The 21,756-nt window shown below is 39.5% G+C and overlaps 2 protein-coding genes across 3 annotated transcripts in view; both read left to right on the top strand.

Moving 5' to 3' along the window:
* FGF13 (fibroblast growth factor 13) overlaps positions 1-21,756 on the top strand; it is a 589,161-nt gene that overhangs the window by 200,519 nt on the left and 366,886 nt on the right. The gene's annotated exons all lie outside the window — the stretch shown is intronic.
* LOC129395382 (putative uncharacterized protein C5orf17) lies at positions 9,188-9,843 on the top strand. Its single transcript, XM_055106653.2, has one exon. It carries the CDS (start codon positions 9,373-9,375, stop codon positions 9,604-9,606), a length of 234 nt encoding a protein of 77 aa, XP_054962628.1. The 5' UTR covers positions 9,188-9,372; the 3' UTR covers positions 9,607-9,843.

Genomic DNA, 21,756 nt, shown 5'->3' with positions numbered 1-21,756 from the left:
TTTATGGCTGAATAGTATTTCATTATATATATATATATATATAATTTTCTTTATCCATTCATTGATTGATGAGCATTTGGGCTGGTTTCATATTTTTGCAATTGCAAATCATGCTGCTGCAAACATGTGTGTGCAAGTATCTTTTTCGTATAATGACTTCCTTTCCTCTGGGTAGATACCTAGTAGTGGGATTGCTGAATCAAATGGTAGATCTACTTTTAGTTCTTTAAGGAATTTTCACACTGTTTTCCATAGTGGTTGTACTAGTTTACATTCCCTCCAACGGTGTAATTGTGTTCCCTATTTGCCACATTCCAGCCAACATCTATTACTTTTTGATTTTTTGATTATGGCCATTCTTGCAGGAGTGAGGTGTTATTGCATTTTGATTTTGATTTGCATTTCTTTGATCATCAGTGATGTTCAGCATTTTCCATATGCTTGTTGACCATTTGTATATCTTCTTTTGAGAACTGTCTTTTCATGTTCTTAGCCCACTTTTTGATGGGATTGTTTGTTTTTTCCTTGCTGATTTGTTTGAGTTTTTGTACATTCTGAATACTAGTTGTTTGTTGGATGTGTAAATTGTGAAGATTTTCTCCCACTCTGTGGGTTGTCTGTTAACTCTGCCGATTATTTCTTTTGCTGTGCAGAAGCTTTTTAGTTTAATTAAGTTCCATCTGTTTATCTTTGTTTTTGTTGCATTTGCTTTTGCATTCTTGGTCATGAAATCTTTGCCTAAGCCAATGTCTAGAAGAGTTTTTTCAATGTTATATTCTAAAATCTTTATGGCTTCAGTCTTAAATTTAAGTTTTTGATCCATCTTGAGTTGATTTTTGTATAGGGTGGGAGATGAGGATCCAGTTTCATTTGTCTACATGTGGCTTGACAATTATCCCAGCATCATTTGTTGAACAGGGTGTCCTTTCCCCACTTTATGTTTTTCTTTGCTTTGTTGAAAATCAGTTGGCTGTAAGTATTTGGGTTTATTTCTGGGTTCTCTTTTCTGTTCAATTGGTCTAGATGCCTATTTTTATACCAGTACCATGCTGTTTTGGTGACGATGGCCTTATAGTATAGTTTGAAGTCAGGTAATCTGATACCTCCAGATTTGTTCTATTTGCTTAGTCTTGCTTTGGCTATGTGGGCTCTTTTTTTGGTCCCATCTGAATTTTAGGATTGTTTATTTTCTAGTTCTGTGAAGAATGACGGTGATATTTTAATGGGAATTGCATTAAATTTGTAGATTGCTTTTGGTGGTATGGTCATTTAAACAATATTGATTCTAACCATTTATGAGAATGGGATGTGTTTCTATTTGTTTGTGTCATCTATAATTTATTTCAGCAGTATTTTGTAGTTTTTCTTGTAGAGGTCTTTCACCTCCTTGGTTAGGTATATTCCTAAGTATTTTATTTTATTTTTTTCAGCTATTGTGAAAGGAGTTGAGTCCTTGAGTTGATTCTCAGCTTGGCCACTGTTGCTGTATAGCAGAGCTACTGATTTGTGTACATTAATTTTGTATCCTGAAACTTTGTTGAATCCATTTACCAGTTCTAGGAGCTTTTTGGATGAGTCTTTAGGATTTTCTAGGTATACGATCATATCATCAGCAAACAGCAATAGTTTGCCTTCCTCTTTTTACCTCTTTGGATGCCCTTTATTTCTTTCTCTTGTCTGACTGCTCTGGCTTGGTCTTCCAGTACTATGTTGAGTAGAAGTGGTGAGAATGAGCATCTTTTTATTGTTCCAACTCTCAGGGGAAAATGCTTTCAACTTTTGCCCGTTTGGTATAATGTTGGCTGTGAGTTTGTTTTAGATGGCTTTTATTTGTTAAGGTATGTTGCTTCTATGCCGATTTTGCTGAGGGTTTTAATCATAAATGGATGCTGGGTTTTGTCAAATGCTTTTTCTGCATCTATTGAAATAATCATGTGATTTTTGTTTTAAATTCTGTTTATGTGGTGTGTAACATTTGTTGACTTACGTATGTTAAACTATCCCTGCATCCCAAGTATGAAACCTACTTGATCATGGTGGATTGTTTTTTTGATATGCTGTTGTATTAGGTTTGCTAGTATTTTGTTGAGGATTTTTGCATCTATTTTCATCAGGGATATTGGTCTGTAGTTTTCTTCTTCTTTTTTTTTTTTTTTTTTTTTGTTTGTTTGTTAGGTCCTTCCCTGGTTTTTGGTATTAGGGTGATACTGGCATCATAGAATGATTTAGGGAGGATTTCCTCTTTCTCTGTCTTGTGTAATAGTGTCAATAGGATTGGTACCAATTCTTCTTTGAATGTCTGATAGAATTCAGCTGTGAGTCCATCTAATCCTGGACATTATTTTGCTGACAATTTTTAAATTACCATTTCAACCTCACTGCTTGCTATTGGTCTGTTCAGAGATTCTGTATCTTCCTGGTTTAATCTAGGAGAGTTGTATATTTCCAGGAATGTATCCATCTCCTCTAAGTTTTATAGTTTATGTGCATAAAGGGGTTCACAGTAGTGTAGAATAATCTTTTGTATTTCCTTGGTATCAGTGGTAATATCTCCCATTTCTTTTGTAATTGAGTTTATTTGGATCTTCTCTCTTCTTTACTTGGTTAATCTCACTAATTGTCTTTACTTATATTTTCCAAGAACCAGCTTTTTGTTTCATTATCTTTTGTATTTTTTTTTGTTTCAATTTCATTTAGTTCTGCTCTGATCTTCATTATTTCTTTTCTTCTGCAGGGTTTGGGTTTGGATTGTTCTTGTTGCTCCACTTCTGTGCGGTGTGACCTTAGATTGTCTATTTGTGCCCTTTCAGACTTTTTGGTGAAGGCATTTAATGCTATGAACTTTCCTCTTAGCACCGCATTTGCTGTTTCCCAGAGGTTTTGAGAGGTTGTGTCACTATTATATTTCAATTCAAAGAATTTTTTAATAGCCATCTTGATTTCATTGTTGACCCAACCATCATTCAGGAGCAGATTATTTAATTTCCATGTTATTTGCATGCTTTTGAGGGTTCCTTTTAGATATGATTTCCAATTTTATTCCACTGAGATCTGAGAGAATACTTGATATAAATTTGGTTTTCTTAAATTTACTGAGATTTGTTTTGTGGCCTATCATATGGTCCATTTTGGAGAACGTTTCATGTGCTTATGAATGGAATGTATATTCTACAGTTGTTGGGTAGAATGTCCTGCAAGTATCTGTTGAGTCCATTTGTTATAGGCTATAGTTTAAGTCCATCATTCCTTTGTTGACTTTTTGTATTGATGACCTATCTAGTGCTCTCAGTGGATTACTGAAGTCACCCACTATTATTGTGTTGCCATCTATCTCATTTTTAGGTCTAGTAGTAATTGTTTTATAAATTTGGAAGCTCCAGTGTTAGGCACATATATATTTAGGACTGATATTTTCCTCTTGGACTAGTCCTTTTATCATTATATAATGTTCCTCTTTATCTTTTAAGATTGCTGTTGCTTTAAAGTTTGTTTAGTCTGATATAAGAATAACTACTCCTGCTGGTTTTGGTGTGCATTTACATGGAATATCTTTTTCCACCCCTTTACCTTAAGTTTATGTGGGTCCTTACGTGTTAGGTGAGTCTCCTGAAGACAGCAGAAACTTGGTTGGTAAATTATTATCCATTCTGACATTCTGTGTTTTTTAAGTGGAGTATTTAGGCCCATTACATTCAATGTTAGTATTGAGATATGAGGTGGTATTCTATTCAACATGCTATTTGTTGCCTAAATACCTTGTTTTCTTTCATTGTGTTATTGTTATATAGGTCCTGTGAGATTTATGCTTTAATGAGGTTCTATTTTGGGGTTTTTTGAGGATTTGTTTCAAGATTTAGACCTCCTTTTAGCATTTCTTGTAGTGCTGGCTTGGTAGTGGCAAATTATTTTAACATTTGTTTGTCTGGAAAAGAGTGTATCTATCCTTCATTTATGAAGCTTAGTTTTGCTGGATACAAAATTTTTGGCTGATAATTATTTTGTTTAAGGAAGCTAAAAATAAGGCCCCAATCCCTTTGAGCTTGTAGGGTTTCTGCTGAGAAATCTGCGTTCATCTGATAAGTTTTTCTTCATAGGTTAGCTGATGCTTTTGCCTGATAGCTCTTAAGATTCTTTCCTTTGTCTTGACTTTAGATAACCTGATGACTGTGTGCCTAGGTGATGATCTTTTTATGATGAATTTCCCAGGTGTTCTTTGAGCTTCTTGTATTTTGATTTCTAGATCTCTAGCAAGGTCAGGGAAGTTTTCCTTGATTATTCCTTCCAATATGTTTTCCAAACTGTGAGATTTCTCTTCTTCCTCAGGAACACCAATTATTGTTAGGTTTACCATAGTCTCAAACTTCTTGGAGGCTTTGTTAATTTTTTAAAATTCTTTTTTCTTTGTCTTTGATGGATTTGGTTCTGCTTGTTCGATTCTATTGCTGAGATTTTCCAGTGAATTTGCATTTCTCTAAGTGTGTCCTTGATTACCAGAAGTTGTGATTCTGCTTTTAGTTATTCTATTTCACTGAAGAATTTTCCTTTCATTTTCTGGATCATGTTTTTGATTCCTTTAAGCTGGACTTCACCTTTCTCTGGTGCCTCCTTGATTAGCTTAATAATTGACCTTCTGAATTCTTTTTCTGGCAATTCAGAGATTTTTATCTTGGCTTGGATTCATTGCTGGTTAGCTGGTATGATGTTTTGGGGGTGTTAAAGAACCTTGTTTTGTCATATTACCAGAATTGTTTTTCTGGTTCATTCTCATTTGTGTAGACTATGTCAGGGGAAGATCTGGGATTCAAAGGCTGCTGTTCACATTCTTTTGTCCCATGGGGTGGTCCCTTGATATGGTGTTCTCCCCCTTCCCCTAGGAATGGGGCTTCCTGAGAGCTGAACTGTAGTGATTGTTTTTGCCTTTCTGGGTCTAGCCACCCAGTGGAGCTACCAGGCTCCGGGTTGGTACTGGGGAGTGTCTGCAAAGAGTCCCGTGATGTCATCTGTCTTCAGGTCTTGCAGCTGTAGATAACAGCACCTGCTCCGGTGAAGGTGGAGGTAGCAGGGAAGTGAAGTGGACTCTGTGATGGTCCTTGGTTGTTTTTGTTTAGTGTGCTGGTTTTGTGTTTGTTGGCCTCCAGCCAGGAGGTGACGCTTTCAAGAGTACATCAGCTGCAGTCCTATAGGAAGGATGCAAACTTGCCCTAGGGTCACCTGGTTAAATATTCAGGTTTCTCAGGTGGTGGGCAGGGCCATAGAGCTCCGGAGAGATTATGATCTTTGTCTTTGGTACCAGGGTGGGTAGAGAAAAACCACCAGGTGGGGGCAGGGATAGGCATATCTGAGCTCAGATTCTCTTTGGGCAGGGCTTCCTGTGGCTGCCTTTGGGATGGGGGTGTGATTCCCAGTCCATTGGAGTTATATTCCCAGGGTGATTATAGCTGCATCTGCTCGGTCATACAGTTCACCAGAGAAGTGGGGGAAAGACAGGAGTCACAGGCCTCATCCCGCTGCCTTGCAGCCTGCAGTCCTAAAGGCCAGTCTCACTCCCACTATGCCCCCACAACAGCACTGAGTCTATTTCCAGATAGCCAGTGACCAGCACTGAGAACTTACCCCAGATCACAAACCTCACCATTGAGAAAGCAAGCAGACACAGTTTTTCGGTGTTTCACGGAGCCTGCAGTGGTGATCCAGTTCCTTCAAAGGGTCTGTGGATTCCTTTGGCTTTCCTAGTATTTTCCTGCAGTTGTTCTTGGAGCAAAAGTTCACGATGTGAGTCTCTACACACTGCTTTGTCAGTCCAAGGAGGAGCTGCAAGCTTGTCCTGTTTCCTATCTGCCACCTTAATCTCTATAGACCACCACAATGCTTGATATTATTTCAATTTTTTGAATGTTTTATAACTGTTTTGTGACCTAACATATGGTTTATCCTTGAGGAAGATCTAAGTGATGAGGAAAAGAATGTGTGTTCTGTAGCTGTTGGATGAAATGTTCTGTAAATATCTATTAGGCCCATTTGGTCTATAGTTCAGATTAAGTCCAATGTTTGTTTGTTGATTTTCTGTCTGGAATATTTGTCCAGTGCTGAATGTAGGGCATTGAAGCCTCCTCCAGCTATTATTGTATTGGGGTCTGTCTCCCTTTAGCTCTGATAATATTTGCTTTATATATCTGGGTGGTCCAGTGTTCTATATGTATATATTTATAATTGTTGTATCCTCTTGCCAAATTGACCTCTTTATCATTATACAGTGACTTTCTTTTTGTCTTTTTCTAGTTTTTGTCTTGAAATCCATTTTGTCTCATATAAGCATAGCTACTACTGCTCTTTTTTTGGTTTCCATTGGCATGGAATATCTTTTTCTGTCCTTTCATTTTCAGACTATGTGTAATTCTATAGGTTAAATATGTTTCTTGTAAGCAAAAGTTCTTTTTTTCTGTTTTTTAAAATCCATTCAGCCAGTCTATGTCTTTTAATTGGAGAGTTTAGTTCATTTACATTCAATGTTATTATTGATAACTAAGGACTTACTCCTGGCATTTGGTTATTTGTTTTCTGGTTGTTTTGTAGTGTTTGCTTCTTTCTTTCCTTTTTGTCTTCCTTTTAGGGAAGATGATTTTCTCTAGTAATATGACTTAATTTCTTGCTTTTTAATTTTCATGGATTTGTTTCATGTTTTTTTATTTGGGGTTACCATGTGGCTTGTCAATACTGTCTTTAACCCATTATTTTTACTTGATAATAAATTAACACTGTTTGCATAAACAAAGAAACAAGCAAAAAGAAAAGTAATAACAATTCTACACGTCAATTTCATCCCCCCACTTTTTAACTTTTTGATGTTTTGATTTATATTTTATTGTAATGTCTATGTCTTGAAAAGTTGTTACAGTTATTATCTTTGATTGATTCATCATTTAGTTTTTCTATTTAGTATAAAATTAGTTTACACACCACACTTACAGTGTTATAATATTTTGTGTCTCTCTGTATACTTACTATTAGTAGTGAGTTTTGTACCTTCAGTTGATTTCTTATTGCTCATTAACATTCTTTTCTTTTTTACTGAAGTTCTCTCTTTAGCATTTCTTGTGGGACAGGTCTAATGTTGATGAAAACCCACAGCTTTTGTTTGTCTGGGAAAGTTTTTATTTCTCCTTCATGTTTGAAGGATATTTTCACCAGATATACTATTCTGGGGTAAAGGTTTGTTTTCTTCAGCACTTCAAATATGCTATGCCTCTGTCTCCTGGCCTGTATGTTTTTCACTGAAAAGTCTGCTGCCAGACGTATTGGAGCTCCATTTTATGTTGTTTCTTTTCTCATGCTGCTTTTAGGGTTCTTTCTTTATCCTTCACCTTTGGGAGTCTGATTATTAAATGCCTTGAGATAGTCTTCTTTGGGTTAAATCTGCTTTGTGTTCTATAACTTTTTTGTAGTTGGATATTGACATCTATCTCTAAATTTGGGAAGTTCTCTGTTTCTATCCCTTTGAATAAACTTTCTACTCCTATTTCTTTCTCTACTTCCTCTTTAAGGCCATTAACTCTTAGCTTTGCCCTTTAGAGACTATTTTCTACATCTTATAGGTATGCTTCATTGTTTTTTATTCTTTTATCTTTTGTCTCCTCTGACCATGTATTTTCAAATAGCTGTCTTCAAGTTCACTAATTTTGTCTTCTGCTTGATCCATTCTGCTATTAGACTCTGCATTTTTCACTATGTCAACTCCAGTTTTAAACTTTAGAATTTCTGGGGTTTTTTTGTTTATTTCAATAGTTTTAATTTATCTGATAGCATTCTGAATTCCTTCTCTGTGTTTTCTTGAATTTCTTTGAGTTTTCTCAAAGCAGCTATTTTGAATTCTCTTTCTGAAAGAAGGTCACATATCTCTTTCTTCAGGCTTGGCCTCTGGTGCCTTATTGAGTTCATTTAGTGAGGTCATGTTTTTCAGGATGGTGTTGATGCTTGTGGAAATCCACCTGTATCTGATCTGGGTGTTGGAAAGTTAGATATTTACTAGTCTTTATAGTCTGGGCTTGTTTGTATGCATCCTCCTTGAGAAGCCTTTCCTGGTATTCAAAAGGACTTAAGTATTAGGATCTAAGCCTTGTCTGCATTAGGAGGCACCCCAAGCCAAGTAACACTGTAGTTCTTGCCAACTTCTAGAAGTACAACTGTGATGATCTTGGATTATATCCAGAATAATTCCTTGGATTATTAGACAAAAACTTTTGTTCTCTTCCCTTATTTCTTCCAAAGAAATGGAGTCTGTCTGTCTGTTCTGTACCACCTGGAGCTGGGGGTGGGGGGGGGGCAGTGACACAAGCAACCCTGTGGTCAACGCCAGTGGGCTTCTCCTGAGTTAGACCTAAAGCCAGCACAGCCCTGGATCTTGCTGAAGGCCCACTGTAACCACTACCTGTCTTCTATCTATGTTTGTTCAGGGCCCTGGGGCTCTACAATCAGCAGGTGCTTAAGCCAGCCAGGCTTGCGTCCTTCCCTTCAGGGCAGTGAGCTCCCCTAGGCCCTGGTCAGGTCCAGAGGTGCTGTCTGGGATCTAGAGCCTGGAGTCAAAACACTCTAGAAGTCTACCCGGTGTTCTGTTGTACTGTAGCTGAGCTGGCACTCAAACTGTGAGATGTGGTCCTTCCCACGCTTTCCTCCCCATTCCACAGGCAGAGAAGCCTCACCCTGTTGCCACCACTACAGGCCCACAGAGGGTAGCCAATGTCCCCTAAAGCTCAAGAGCTCTTTAGTTGGTTTGTGGTGAATTCTGCCTAGTCTGGGACTCACCCTTCATGGTAGTGGGCTCCTCTCTGGCCCAGGGCACATCCAGAAATGTCATTGAAGAGCCAAGGCCTGGAATTGAGTACCTCAAAAGCGCTCTTGGTGCTCTGTCCCTTTGTGGCTGAGCTGGTGAGAGGTGACAGCGTGCTGGCAGTCCTCAGAGCCCTCGCTTGCTCTCGGCACCTCCTCTGCCTGGGCTCCCACTTTGGCGGCACTTGAGGAGCCCTTCAGCCCACCACTGCACTGTGGGAGCCGCTTTCTGGGCTGGCCAAGGCTGGAGCCCACTCCCTCAGCTTGCAGGGAGGTGTGGAGGGAGAGGCGCGAGCAGGAACCGGGGCTGCGTGCGGCGCTTGCCGGCCAGCTGGAGTTCCGGGTGGGCGTGGGCTTGGCGGGCCCCGCACTCAGAACAGCCGGCCAGCCCTGCTGGCCCCGGGTAATGAGTGACTTAGCACCCGGGCTAGTGGCTGCGGAGGGTGTACTGGGTCCCCCAGCAGAGCCAGCCCACCGGCGCTGCGCTCGATTTCTCACCGAGCCTTAGCTGCCTTCCTGCGGGGCAGGGCTCGGGACCTGCAGCCCGCCATGCCTGAGTCTCCCACCCACTCCATGGGCTCCTGTGCTGCCCAAGCCTCCCCGACGAGCACCACCCCCTGCTCCACAGCGCCCAGTCCCATCTACCACCCAAGGGCCGAGGAATGCGAGTGCACGGCGCAGTACTGGCAGGCAGCTCCACCTGCAGCCCTGGTGCAGGATCCACTCGGTGAAGCCAGCTGGGCTCCTGAGTCTGGTGGGGACGTGGAGAGTCTTTATGTCTAGCTCAGGGATTGTAAACACACCAATCAGCACCCTGTGTTTAGCTCAAGGTTTATGAGTGCACCAATCGACATTCTGTATCTAGCTGCTCTGGTGGGGCCTTGGAGAACCTTTATGTCTAGCTCAGGGATTGTAAATACACCAATCGGCACTCTGTATCTAGCTCAAGGTTTGTAAACACACCAATCAGCACCCTGTGTTTAGCTCAAGGTTTGTGAGTGCACCAATCGACACTCTGTATCTAGCTGCTCTGGTGAGGCCTTGGAGAACCTGTGTGTGGAAACTCTGTATCTAACTAATCTGATGGGGACGTGGAGAACCTTTTTATCTAGCTCAGGGATTGTAAACACACCAATCAGCACCCTGTTAAAACAGGCCACTCAGCTCTACCAATCAGCAGGATGTGGGTGGGGCCAGATAAGAGAATAAAAGCAGGCTGCCCCAGCCAGCAGTGGCAACACGTTCGGGTCCCCTTCCACACTGTGGAAGCTTTGTTCTTTCGCTCTTTGCAATAAATCTTGCTACTGCTCACTCTTTGGGTCCACGCTGCTTTTATGAGCTGTAACACTCACGGCGAAGATCTGCAGCTTCACTCCTGAGCCCAGCGAGACCACAAGCCCACCGGGAGGAACGAACAACTCCAGACGCGCTGCCTTAAGAGCTGTAACACTCACCGCGAAGGTCTGCAGCTTCACTCCTGAGCCAGCGAGACCAAGAACCCACCAATTCCGGACACACTGGTACCTAAAGTGCAAGACAAAGTCCCTTTTGCTTGTCCCTCCACTTTTCCCAAACAGAAGGAGTCTCTTCTCATAGCCAGCACAGCTGGGAATTTGCTGTATATTACCTGAAGTCAATAAGTCTTAGAGTCTCACGCAACGCCTATAGTATACTTCCTGGGTATCACTACTGGTTATTCAGGGCCCAAGGGCTCTTTAGTCAGCACATGGTAAGTCCTGGCAGGACTGGGTTTTTCACTTCAAGGCAATGGATTTCCTTCTGGCCCAGGGTGTGTCTAGAAATGTCATTCAGGAGCTAGGGCCTGGAAATGAGAACTCACAACTCTGATTGGTGTCCTATTTTACTGTGACTGAGCTGGTATCCGTGATGCAAGACAGAGATGTCTTTACTCTCCCCTCTCCTCTCTTCAAGTGGAAGGAAGGGATTTATTTTGGAACTGCAAGCTGTGCAGCTTGGGGTTGGGGGACAAGTGGTACAAGCATTTCCTTAGCTTCCCCAGCTGGAGTCTCAGTAGCTCACATATCCCCCTGAGTCTACTGGCTCTTAGCCAAGTTTAGCACTAGGACTTGCCTTGAATTTGCAGTCCTTGTGGCCCAGACTGCTTTTCTATTTTTTTGACAGCAATATTAGATTTATTAAAGTTCCATATTTAAAAACGCAATACATCTTTAAGCTTTTGTGTTCATCTTTTTTTTAAAATTATACTTTAAGTTCTGGGATATATGTGTACAACGTGCATGTTTGTTTACATAGGTATACATGTGACATGTGAGTTTGCTACACCCATCAACTTGTCATTTACATTAGGTATTTCTCCTAATGCTATCCCTCCCCAAGCCCCCTACCCCCAACAGGCCCTGGCATGTGATGTTCCCCTCCCTGTGTCCATGTGTTCTCATTGCTCATCTCCCACTTATGAGTGAGAACATGTGGTGTTTGGTCTTCTCTTCTTGTGTTGCTTTGCTGAGAATGATGGTTTCCAGTTTCATCCATGTCCCTGCAAAGGACATGAACTCATCCTTTTTTATGGCTGCATAGTATTCCTTGGTGCATTTGTGCCACATTTTCTTTATCCAGTCTATCATTGATGGGCATTTGGGTTGGTTCCAAGACTTTGCTATTGTGAACAGTGCTGCAATAAACATATGTGTGCATGTGTCTTTACAGTAGAATGATTTATAATCCTTTGGGTATATACCCAGTAATGGGGTTGCTGGGTCAAACGATATTTCTAGTTCTAGATCCTTGAGGAATTGCCACACTGTCTTCCACAATGGTTGAACTAATTTACACTCCCACCAACAGTGTAAAAGCATTCCTATTTCTCCACATCCTCTCCAGCATCTGTTGTTTCCTGACTTTTTGATGATCACCATTCTAACTGGTGTGAGATGGTATCTCATTGTGGATTTGATTTGTATTTTCCAATGACCAGTGATGATGAGAATTTTTTCCTAACTTTGTTGGCTACATAAATGTCTTCTTTTGAGAAGAGTCTGTTCATATCCTTCACTCATTTTTTTTTCAAGGGGTTGTTTTTTTCTTGTAAATTTGTTTAAGTTCTTTGTAGATTCTGGATATTAGCCCTTTGTCAGATGGATAGATTGCAAAAATTTTCTCCTATTCTGTAGGTTGCCTTTTCAGTCTGATGATAGTTTCTTTTGCTATGCAAAAGCTCTTTAGTTTAATTAGATCCCACTTGTCAATTTTGGCTTTTGTTGCCATTGTTTTTGGTGTTTTAGTCATGAAGTCTTTGCACATCCCTAAGTCCTGAATGGTATTGCCTAGGTTTTCTTCTAGGGTTTTTATGGTTTTTAGGTCTTACAGTTAAGTCTTTAATCCATCTGGTGTTAATTTTTGTATAAGGTGTAAGGAAGGGAAACAGTTTCAGCTTTCTGCATATGGCTAGCCAGTTTTCCCAGCACCATTTATTAAACAGGGAATCCTTTCCCCATTGCTTGTTTTTATCAGATTTGTCAAAGATCAGATGGTTGTAGATTTGTGATGTTATTTCTGAGGGCTCTGTTCTGTTCCATTGATCTATATCTCTGTTTTGGTACCAGTACCATGCTGTTTTGGTTGCTGTAGCCTTGTAGTATAGTTTGAAGTCAGGTAGTGTGATGCCTCCAGCTTTGTTCTTTTGGCTTAGGATTGTCTTGGCTATGTGGGCTCTTTTTGGTTCCATATGAAATTTAAAGTTGTTTTTTTTCCAATTCTGTGAAGAAAGTCATTGGTAGCTTGATGGAGATGGCATTGAATCTGTAAATTACCTTGGGCAGTATGGCCATTTTCACAATATTGATTCTTCCTATCCATGAGCATGGAATGTTGTTCCATTTATTTGTGCCCTCTTATTTCCTTGAGCAGTGGTTTGTAGTTCTCCTTGAAGAGGTCCTTCACATCCCTTGTAAGTTGGATTCCTAGGTATTTTATTCTCTTTGTAGCAATTGTGCATGGGAGTTCACTGGTGATTTTGCTCTCTGTTTGTCTGTTATTGGTGTATAGGAATGCTTGTGATTTTTGCACATTGATTTTGTATCCTGAGACTTTGCTGAAGTTGCTTATCAGATTAAGGATATTTGGGGCTGAAATGATGAGGTTATCTAAATATACAATCATACCATCTGCAAACAGAAACAATTTGATTTCCTCTTTTCCTGATTGAATACCCTTTATCTCTTTCTCTTGCCTTATTGCTCTGACCAGAACTTACAATACTATGTTGAATAGGAGTGGTGACAGAGGGCATCCTTGTCTTGTGCTGGTTTTCAAAGGAAATGCTTCCAGTTTTTACCCATTCCATATGATATTGGCTGTGGGTTTGTCATAAATAGGTCTTATTATTTTGAGATACATTCCAAAAATAACTAGTTTATTGAGAGTTTTTAGCATGAAGGGCTGTTGAATTTTATAGAAGGCCTTTTATGCATCTATTGAGATAATCATGTGGTTTTTGTTGTTGGTTCTGTGTATGTGATAGATTATGTTTATTGATTTTTGTATGTTGAACCAGCCTTGCATCCCAGGAATGAAGCCTACTTGATCGTGGTGGATAAGCTTTTTGATGTGCTGCTGGATTCAGTTTGCTGGTATTTTATTGAGAATTTTGCATCGATGTTCATCGTGGATATTGGCCTACAATTTTCTTTTTTTGTTGTGTCTCTGCCAGGTTTTGTTATCAGGATCATGCTGGCCTCATAAAATGAGTTAGGGAAGATTCCCTCTTTTTCTATTGATTGGAATAGTTTCAGAAGCAATGGTACCAGCTCCTCTTTGTACCTCTGGTAGAATTCGGTTGTGAATGTGTCTGGTCCTGGACTTTTTTTGGTTGGTAGGCTATTAATTACTGCCTCAATTTCAAAACCTATTATTGGTCTATTCAGAGATTTGACTTCTTCCTGATTTAGTCTTGGGAGGGTGTATGTGTCCAGGAATTTATCCATTTCTTCTAGTTTTTCTAGTTTATTTGTGTAGAGGTGTTTATATTATTATCTGATGGTAGTTTGTATTTCTGTGGGATTGGTGATGATATCCCCTTTATCATTTTTTATTGCGTCTACTTGATTCTTCTCTCTTTTCTTCTTTATTTGTATAGCTAGTGGTCCATTTATTTTGTTGATCTTTTCCAAAAACCAGCTCCTGGATTCATTGATTTTTTGAAGGGTTTTTGTGTCTCTATCTTCTTCAGTTCTGCTCTGATCTTAGGTATTTATTATCTGCTGCTAGCTTTTGAATGTGTTTGCTCTTCTTTCTCTAGTTCTTTTAATTGTGATGTGAGGGTATCAATTTTAGATCTTTCCTGCTTTTTCTTGTGGACATTTAGTGCTATAAATTTCCCTCTACACATTGCTTTAAATGTGTCCCAGAGATTCTGATACATTGTATCTTTGTTCTCATTGGTTTCAAAGAACATCTTTACTTCTGTCTTCATTTTGTTATTTACCCAGTAGTCATTCAGGAGCAGGTTGTTCAGTTTCCATGTAGTTGTGCAGTTTTTAGTCTGTTTCTTAATCCTGAGTTCTAATTTGATTGCACTGTGGTCTGAGAAACAGTTTGTTGTGATGTCTCTTCTTTTACATTTGCTGAGGAATGCTTTACTTCCAACTATGTGATCAATTTTGGAATAAGTGCAATGTGGTGCTGAGAAGATTGTATATTCTGTTGATTTGGGGTGGAGAGTTCTGTAGATTTCTATTAGATCTGCTTGGTCCAGAACTGAGTTCAAGTCCTGGATATCCTTGTTAATTTTCTGTCTCATTGATCTGTCTAATGTTGACAGTGGGGTGTTAAAGTCTCCCATTATTATTGTGTGGGAGTCTAAGTCTCTTTGTAGGTCTCTAAGGACTTGCCTTATGAATCTGGGTGTTCCTGTATTGGGTGCATATATATTTAGGATAGTTAGCTCTTCTTATTGCATTGATTCCTTTACCATTATGTAATGCCTTTCTTTGTTTCTTTTGACCTTTGTTGGCTTAAAGTCTGTTTTATCAGAGACCAGAATTGCAACCCCTGCTTTTTTTTTTTTCTTTCCATTTGCTTGGTAAATCATCCTCCATGCCTTTATTTTGAGCCTATGTGTGTCTTTGCACGTGAGATGAGTCTACTGAATACAGCACACCAACCGATCTTGACTCTTTATCCAGTTTGCCTTCTGTGTCTTTTAATTGGGGCATTTTAATTGGGACATTTCAAGTTAATATTGTTATGTGTGAATTTGATCCTGTCATTATGATGCTAACTGGTTATTTTGCCTGTTAGTTGATGCAGTTTCTTCATAGCGTCGATGGTCTTCACAATTTGGCATGTTTTTGCAGTGGCTGGTACTGGTCGTTCCTTTCCATATTTAGTGCTTCCTTCAGGAGCTCTTGTAAGGCAGGCCTGGTGGTGACAAAATCTCTCAGCATTTGCTTGTCTGTAAATGATTTTATTTCTTCTTCACTTATGAAGCTTAGTTTGGCTGGATACTAAATTCTGGGTTGAAAATTCTTTTCTTTAAGAATGTTGAATATTGGCCCCCCCTCTTCTGGCTTGTAGGGTTTCTGCAGAGAGGTCTGCTGTTAGTCCGATGGGCTTCCCTTTGTGGGTAACCTGACCTTTCTCTCTGGCTGCCCTTAACATTTTTTCCTTCATTTCAACTTTGGTGAATCTGATGGTTATGTGTCTTTGGGTTGCTCTTCTTGAGGAATATCTTTGTGGTATTCTCTGTGTTTCCTGAATTTGAATGTTGGCCTGCCTTGCTAGGTTGGGGAAGTTCTCTTGGATAATATCCTGAAGAGTGTTTTCCAATTTGGTTCCATTCTCCTTGTCACTTTCAGGTATACCAATCAAACATATATTTGGTCTTTTCACATAGTCCCATATTTCCTGGAGGCTTTGTTTATTTCTTTTTACTCTTTTTTCTCTAGTCTTGTCTTCTCGCTTTATTTCATTCATTTGATCTTCAATCACTGATACCCTTTCTTCCACTTGATCGATTCGACCATTGAAACTTGTATATGCTTCTCGAAGTTCTCGTGCTGCGTTTTTCAGCTTCATCAGTTCTTTTATGTTCTTCTCTATACTGGTTATTCTCATTAGCATTTTTTCTAACCTTTTTTCAAGGTTCTTAGCTTCCTTGCGTTGGGTTAGAACATGCTTATTTAGCTCAGAGGAGTTTGTTATTACCCACCTTCTGAAGCGTACTTCTCTCAGTTCATCAAAATCATTCTCCGTCCAGTTTTGTTCCCTTGCTGGCGAAGGGTTGTGATCCTTTGTAGGAGAAGAGGCGGTCTTGTTTTGGGAATTTTCAGCCTTTCTGCGCTGGTTCCTCCCCATCTTTGTGGTTTCATCTACCTTTGGTGTTTGATGTTGGTATCCTACAGATGGGGTTTTGGTGTGGATGTCCTTTTTGTTGATTTGATGCTATTCCTTTCTGTTTGTTAGTTTTCCTTCTAACAGTCAGGCTCCTCAGCTGCAGGTCTATTGCAGTTTGCTGGAGGTCCACTCCCAACCCTGTTTGCCTGGGTATCACCAGCAGAGGCTGCAGAACAGCAACTATTGCTGCCTGATACTTCCTCTGGAAGTTTTGTCCCAGAGAGGCACCCGCCAGATGCCAGCCAAAGCTCTTCTGTATTAGGTGTCTGTTGGCCCCTACTGGGAGGTGTATCCCAGTCAGGCTACATGTGGGTCAGGGACCCACTTGAGGAGGCAGTCTGTCTGTTATCAGAGCTCGAACGCTGTGCTGGGAGAACCACTGCTCTCTTCAGAGCTGTCAGGCAGGGATGTTTAAGTCTGCTGAAGCTGCGCCCACAGTGGCCCCTTCCCCCAGGTGCTCTGTCCCAGGGAGATGGGGGTTTTATCTATAAGTCCCTGACTGGGGCTGCTGCCTTTTGTTCAGAGATGCCCTGAACATCTAGAGGTAGAATCTAGAGAGGCAGTCGGCCTTGCTGAGCTGTGGTGGGCTCCACCCAGTTTGAACTTCCCAGCAGCTTTGTTTACACTGTGAGCATAAAACTGCCTACTCAAGCCTAAGCAATGGTGGACGCCCCTCCCCCCACCAAGCTTGAGCACCCCAGGTCGATTTCAGACTGCTGCGCTAGCAGCGAGGATTTCACACCAATGGATCTTGGCTTGCTGGGCTCCGTGGGAGTGGGACATGCCGAGCCAGGCACTGGAGGGAATCTCCTGGTCTGCTGGTTGCAAAGACCGTGGGAAAAGCGCAGTATCTGGGCAGGAGTGTACCGTTCCTCCTGGAAGTCTCTCACGGCTTCCCTTGGGTAGGAAAGGGAAATCCCCCAACTGCTTGCACTTCCCGGGTGAGGTGATGTCGTGCCCTGCATCGGCTTGCCCTCTGTGGGTTGTGCCCACTGTCCAACCAGTCCCAGTGAGATGAGCCAGGTTCCTCAATTGGAAATGTAGAAATTACCTGCCTTCTGTGGGTATCTCACTGGGAGCAGCAGACCAGAGCTCTTCCTATTTGGCCATCTTGCCAGACCCTCTCCAGACTGCTTTTCAAGTTTATTTAGGGTACCTGTACACTTTAGCTTACCCTGGTGAGGCTTGCCAGAACTGATGTTCCAACTGCTGGGATGGGCGATTCTCCTCTAACTAGGGGTGGTTTAAATACTCCCTCCAAGTGTAAATTAGTTCATCCATTGTGGAAAGCAGTATGGTGATTTCTCAAAAAGCTAAAAGCAGAACTACCATTCGACCCAGCAATCCCATTACTGGGTACATATGCAGAGGAATATAAAGCATTTTACCATAAAGACACATGCACACAGATGTTCATTGCAGCACTATTCACAATACCAAAGACATGGAATTAACCTACATGCCCATCAATGACAGATTGGATAAAGAAAATGTGGTAGATATACACCATGGACTACTATGCAGCCATAAAAAAATACGATCATGTCTTTTGTGGGAACATGGATGGAGCTGGAGGCTATCATACTTAGCAAACTAAAGCAGGAAGAGAAAACCAAACACTGTATGTTCTCATTTATTTGTGGGAACTAAATGGTGAGAAGATATGAATACAAAGAACAAACAACAGACACTAGTTGGGGGAGGGCTGTTGGGAAGAGAGAAAGGAGCAGAAAAGATAACTATTGGATACTGGGTTTAGTACCTGGGTGATGAAATAATACCTACAACAAACCCCTGTGACACGTGTTTACTTATGTAACAAACCTTCACATGTACTCCTAAACCTAAAATAAAAGTTAAAAAATAAATAAAAGTCAAAATTAAAAAATAAATAAAATAAGTACTCAATCCACAGGTGGGCATCAGCTGAAATTATCCCAGTTTTACTTTCTGCTGAGACAGGGCAGCACCGAGGTCAATGCAATGTTTCACAATTGCTGTACTCTTCCTCTCCCAAGTGCACAGATTCTCTCTCCATGCCATGTGACCATTGCTAGGGGATGGGGGAGGGGTAATGTTGGCAATTTAAGACTGTCTTTCCTGCCCTCTTCATTGCCTCTTTCAGTGATACAATGTTAACACGAGGTACTGTGAGTGTTTACCTGACTGAAGATGCTTTTTTTTTTTTTTTTTTTTTTGGTTACATAGTTGTTGAATTGGTGTCCTTGAGTTGGGGTGGGACAAGCAGTGGAGCCTTCTGTTTGGCCTTGTAGCTACACCCCTCTCTAAATGCAGTTGTTAAAAAGAATATTATGAAAGAATATTTATTGGCATAGATAAATGCTCTCAAAAGTGTAGATGCTTGTTTACATGCTTTTCAACACGTAACATTGTTTATAAGAATAATATTGGGTGAAGCAAACCATAAAATATCAAATGATAGAGGATTAATTAGTACTATAATACATACTCTGATTAAATATAAAGCATGGTTAAAAATCATGAATTTGGGGTGTTTTCTAAGTCTGTATGAATATTGATGCAAATGCTAAATGAAAACACACACTATATGTTCAGTATAATGTATAATATCTGTAACCTATATGTATAGGAAAATATAAGGGATTATATCCTGAAATAATAATTAGTCAACTTTTATAGTAGGGGAATTATTTGTTTAAAATGTATTTATTTTTAAATTTGAAATTAAGTCTACCAAGTAAAATGACTATCAACAAAATTATGGACTAGATGTTTGCCCACAAAATTCATATTGAAGCCCTAACCCCCAACATGATGATATTCGGAGGTAAGGCTTTTAAGAGACACTTAGGTATAGATGAGTTCATAAGGTTGGGGCACCTGTGATGTGATTAGTGCCCTTATAAGAAGAGGAAGAGAGACCAGAGCTTCCTCTCTCTGTTGTCAGAGGATACAGCAAGTAGGTGGTTATCTGGAACCAGGAAGGGAGCCCTCACCAGAACCTGACTATGCTGGTACCTTGAGCTTGGACTTTCAGGCTCCAGACTATGAGAAATAAATGTCTCTGTTAAGCCACTCAGAATATGGTGTTTTGTTATAGCAGTCTGATCAGACTAAAACAAATGACAACAGCAAAACTGGAGGCTTTCTATTTCAAGGATCCAGTAGTCTCTAGTACTATACAGGAGGTAAAATATATATCTCTAATGACCAGAAATTGTTCCAGTAATTTTAAAAGCATAGATCCCAAGAGGAAAGGTTGGATCAATTAGCATGATAATAAAATTGATGGAAAGAGTAGTTACTACTTGGTGTCTACTAGGTTTTTGACACTGTAAGAGGCACTTTTACACCTTAACTCATTTAATCTTTATGACAACACAGTGTGTCACTTAATTTTTATTATGCTTCATGGGAAGGTGGGGATTATCTCAATTTCACAGATATGGAAAGTACATCTCTAAGAGATTAAGGCACTTAAGATCATATAGCTATCATGTGCAGAAAGCAGCGAGAATTTCGTTTGTCTGGTTCCTATGTATTTGTTATTTTGATGATCACTATGCCAACTGGGTGTAATGAGGGAAGAGTTTTTAGAAGGGATGGTATTCAGCTATGATAGTTAACCAATAGCTAGAGTTTAGGTTTGAGTACTCTATTGTCTTAGAGATACGTTTTCATTAAGCATTGATGATGAAAGCTGCTTTAGTTCTTACACTGTTCACTTTGGATGAAATAGATTGGATTGCAAAAAGGGACATTTTTAACTTTTTATTTTGAAATAATTTTAGACTTACTGAAAAGTGGCAACATCAGTACAGATTTTCTGCATACTTAGTTTCCCCTCATTTTAACTTCTTCTATTCCCATAGTATAATTATTGAAACTAGGAGACACTCATTGATACAATACTATTAACTGCACTACAGATTTTATTTAGATTTCACCAGTTATTCCACTAATGTTCCTTTCCTGGTCAAGGATCTCATCCAGTATCTCATGTTTCAATTAGTTGCCATTCTCCTTAGTCTCTTCTAGTCTGTGACAGTTCTGTCTTTTCTTGTCTTTCATGACCTTGACATTTTTGAGGTATACTGGTAAGATATTTTTCAGTATGTTTCTCAATGTGAGTTTTTCTGAAGTTTCCTCATGGTTAAATTCAGATTAGGAATTTTTGGTGGGGATAACACAGAAGTGTGTCTTTCCCAGTGCATGATATCAAGAGGTACATAATTTCTCTATGTCTCCTTACTGGTGATGTTAACCTTGATCACTTAGGAAATGTGGTGTCACCAGGTCATTCCATTATAAGGATGATACTGGTTTTCCCTTTGTATTAATTAGTATTTTATTAGGAAATACTTTGAGATTATGTAAATACCATGAATACCTGTTTATTCATCATATGTTTTGCTCACTAATTTTAGCACTCATCAACATTTCTTAACTACAATAATCACTTTTGTGGTGTTTGCCCAATAGCAATGTTCTATCTATATCATTCATTCTACATTTATTAATTTGAATTCTACTGTAAAAAGATCTGCCCTTCTTCTCCATTTATTTATTTATTCAATTATTTATTTTTATTAGTATATACTCCAAGGTATTTATTTTATTATATGGATTGGGCTCTATTATTATCATCATTTAATTATCCCTATATCTCATGCTATATAAAATAATGAACTCCAAAAGGAACAGCTAAATAAGTGTAAAAATGAAACCACAGAAATGCTAGAAGAAAATATGGGTGATTTCCTCTTAAGGTTTGTTGTTTAAGGCTTTCCAATTACAACTTTTCAATTTACATGAAATTCCATATGCAAAAATAACTAAATACATAAAATATTGATAAATTAGACTACATGAAACTAAAACAATTGCACTATAAAACACAATAAACAAAATTGAAAGACAACTGATAAACAGGAAGAAAATGTTTGCACCATATCACAAAAGACTAATATCCCCCAAATATAAAGAACTCCTAAATTGACGGCTAAATGACTAAAAACCTGATAGAAAAGGGAAAAAAAGACATGAACAGGAAATTCACCCACACACTTACACACAAACACACACACACACACACACATATGTATATATATGTGTATATGTAAAGATGTCCCATAAATATAGGAAAAATGCCTAAGCTCACTTATAATTAGAGAAATGCACATTAAAACAATAGCAAGATGCTGTTTTCTTCCTATGAAACTGGTGAAAATTTAAAAGTATGACAACATATTCTTTTGGCAAGGCTGTGGGGAATTACTCCTCCTTATTGCTGATGGGAATGCAAACCAGTGCAAAAGGGGACTTTTTCAACTATCTAGCACAGAGGTTATACAGATGAAACAGAAATGTATTTATTTTCTGGTGATATTTGGGAGAAGGCTGCGTTACGATGATGTTTCTGGAGGTCACTGGTAATGTAAGTTATATTACATAAGATTATACAACTGACATTTATAGCTACTTGAAATACTTTCCCAAACTTTCCCTTATTGATTGTCTTTAAGGAAATATAGTCATGTTCAGGGAGCGTCAAAATGCCAGCCATCTCCATTGTTA

Source organism: Pan paniscus, chromosome X, assembly GCF_029289425.2.
Source record: "Pan paniscus chromosome X, NHGRI_mPanPan1-v2.0_pri, whole genome shotgun sequence".
Classification (NCBI taxonomy): domain Eukaryota; kingdom Metazoa; phylum Chordata; class Mammalia; order Primates; family Hominidae; genus Pan; species Pan paniscus.
The sequence above is the reverse complement of the archived record's forward strand: the minus strand, read 5'-3'. Positions and strand labels throughout refer to the sequence as shown.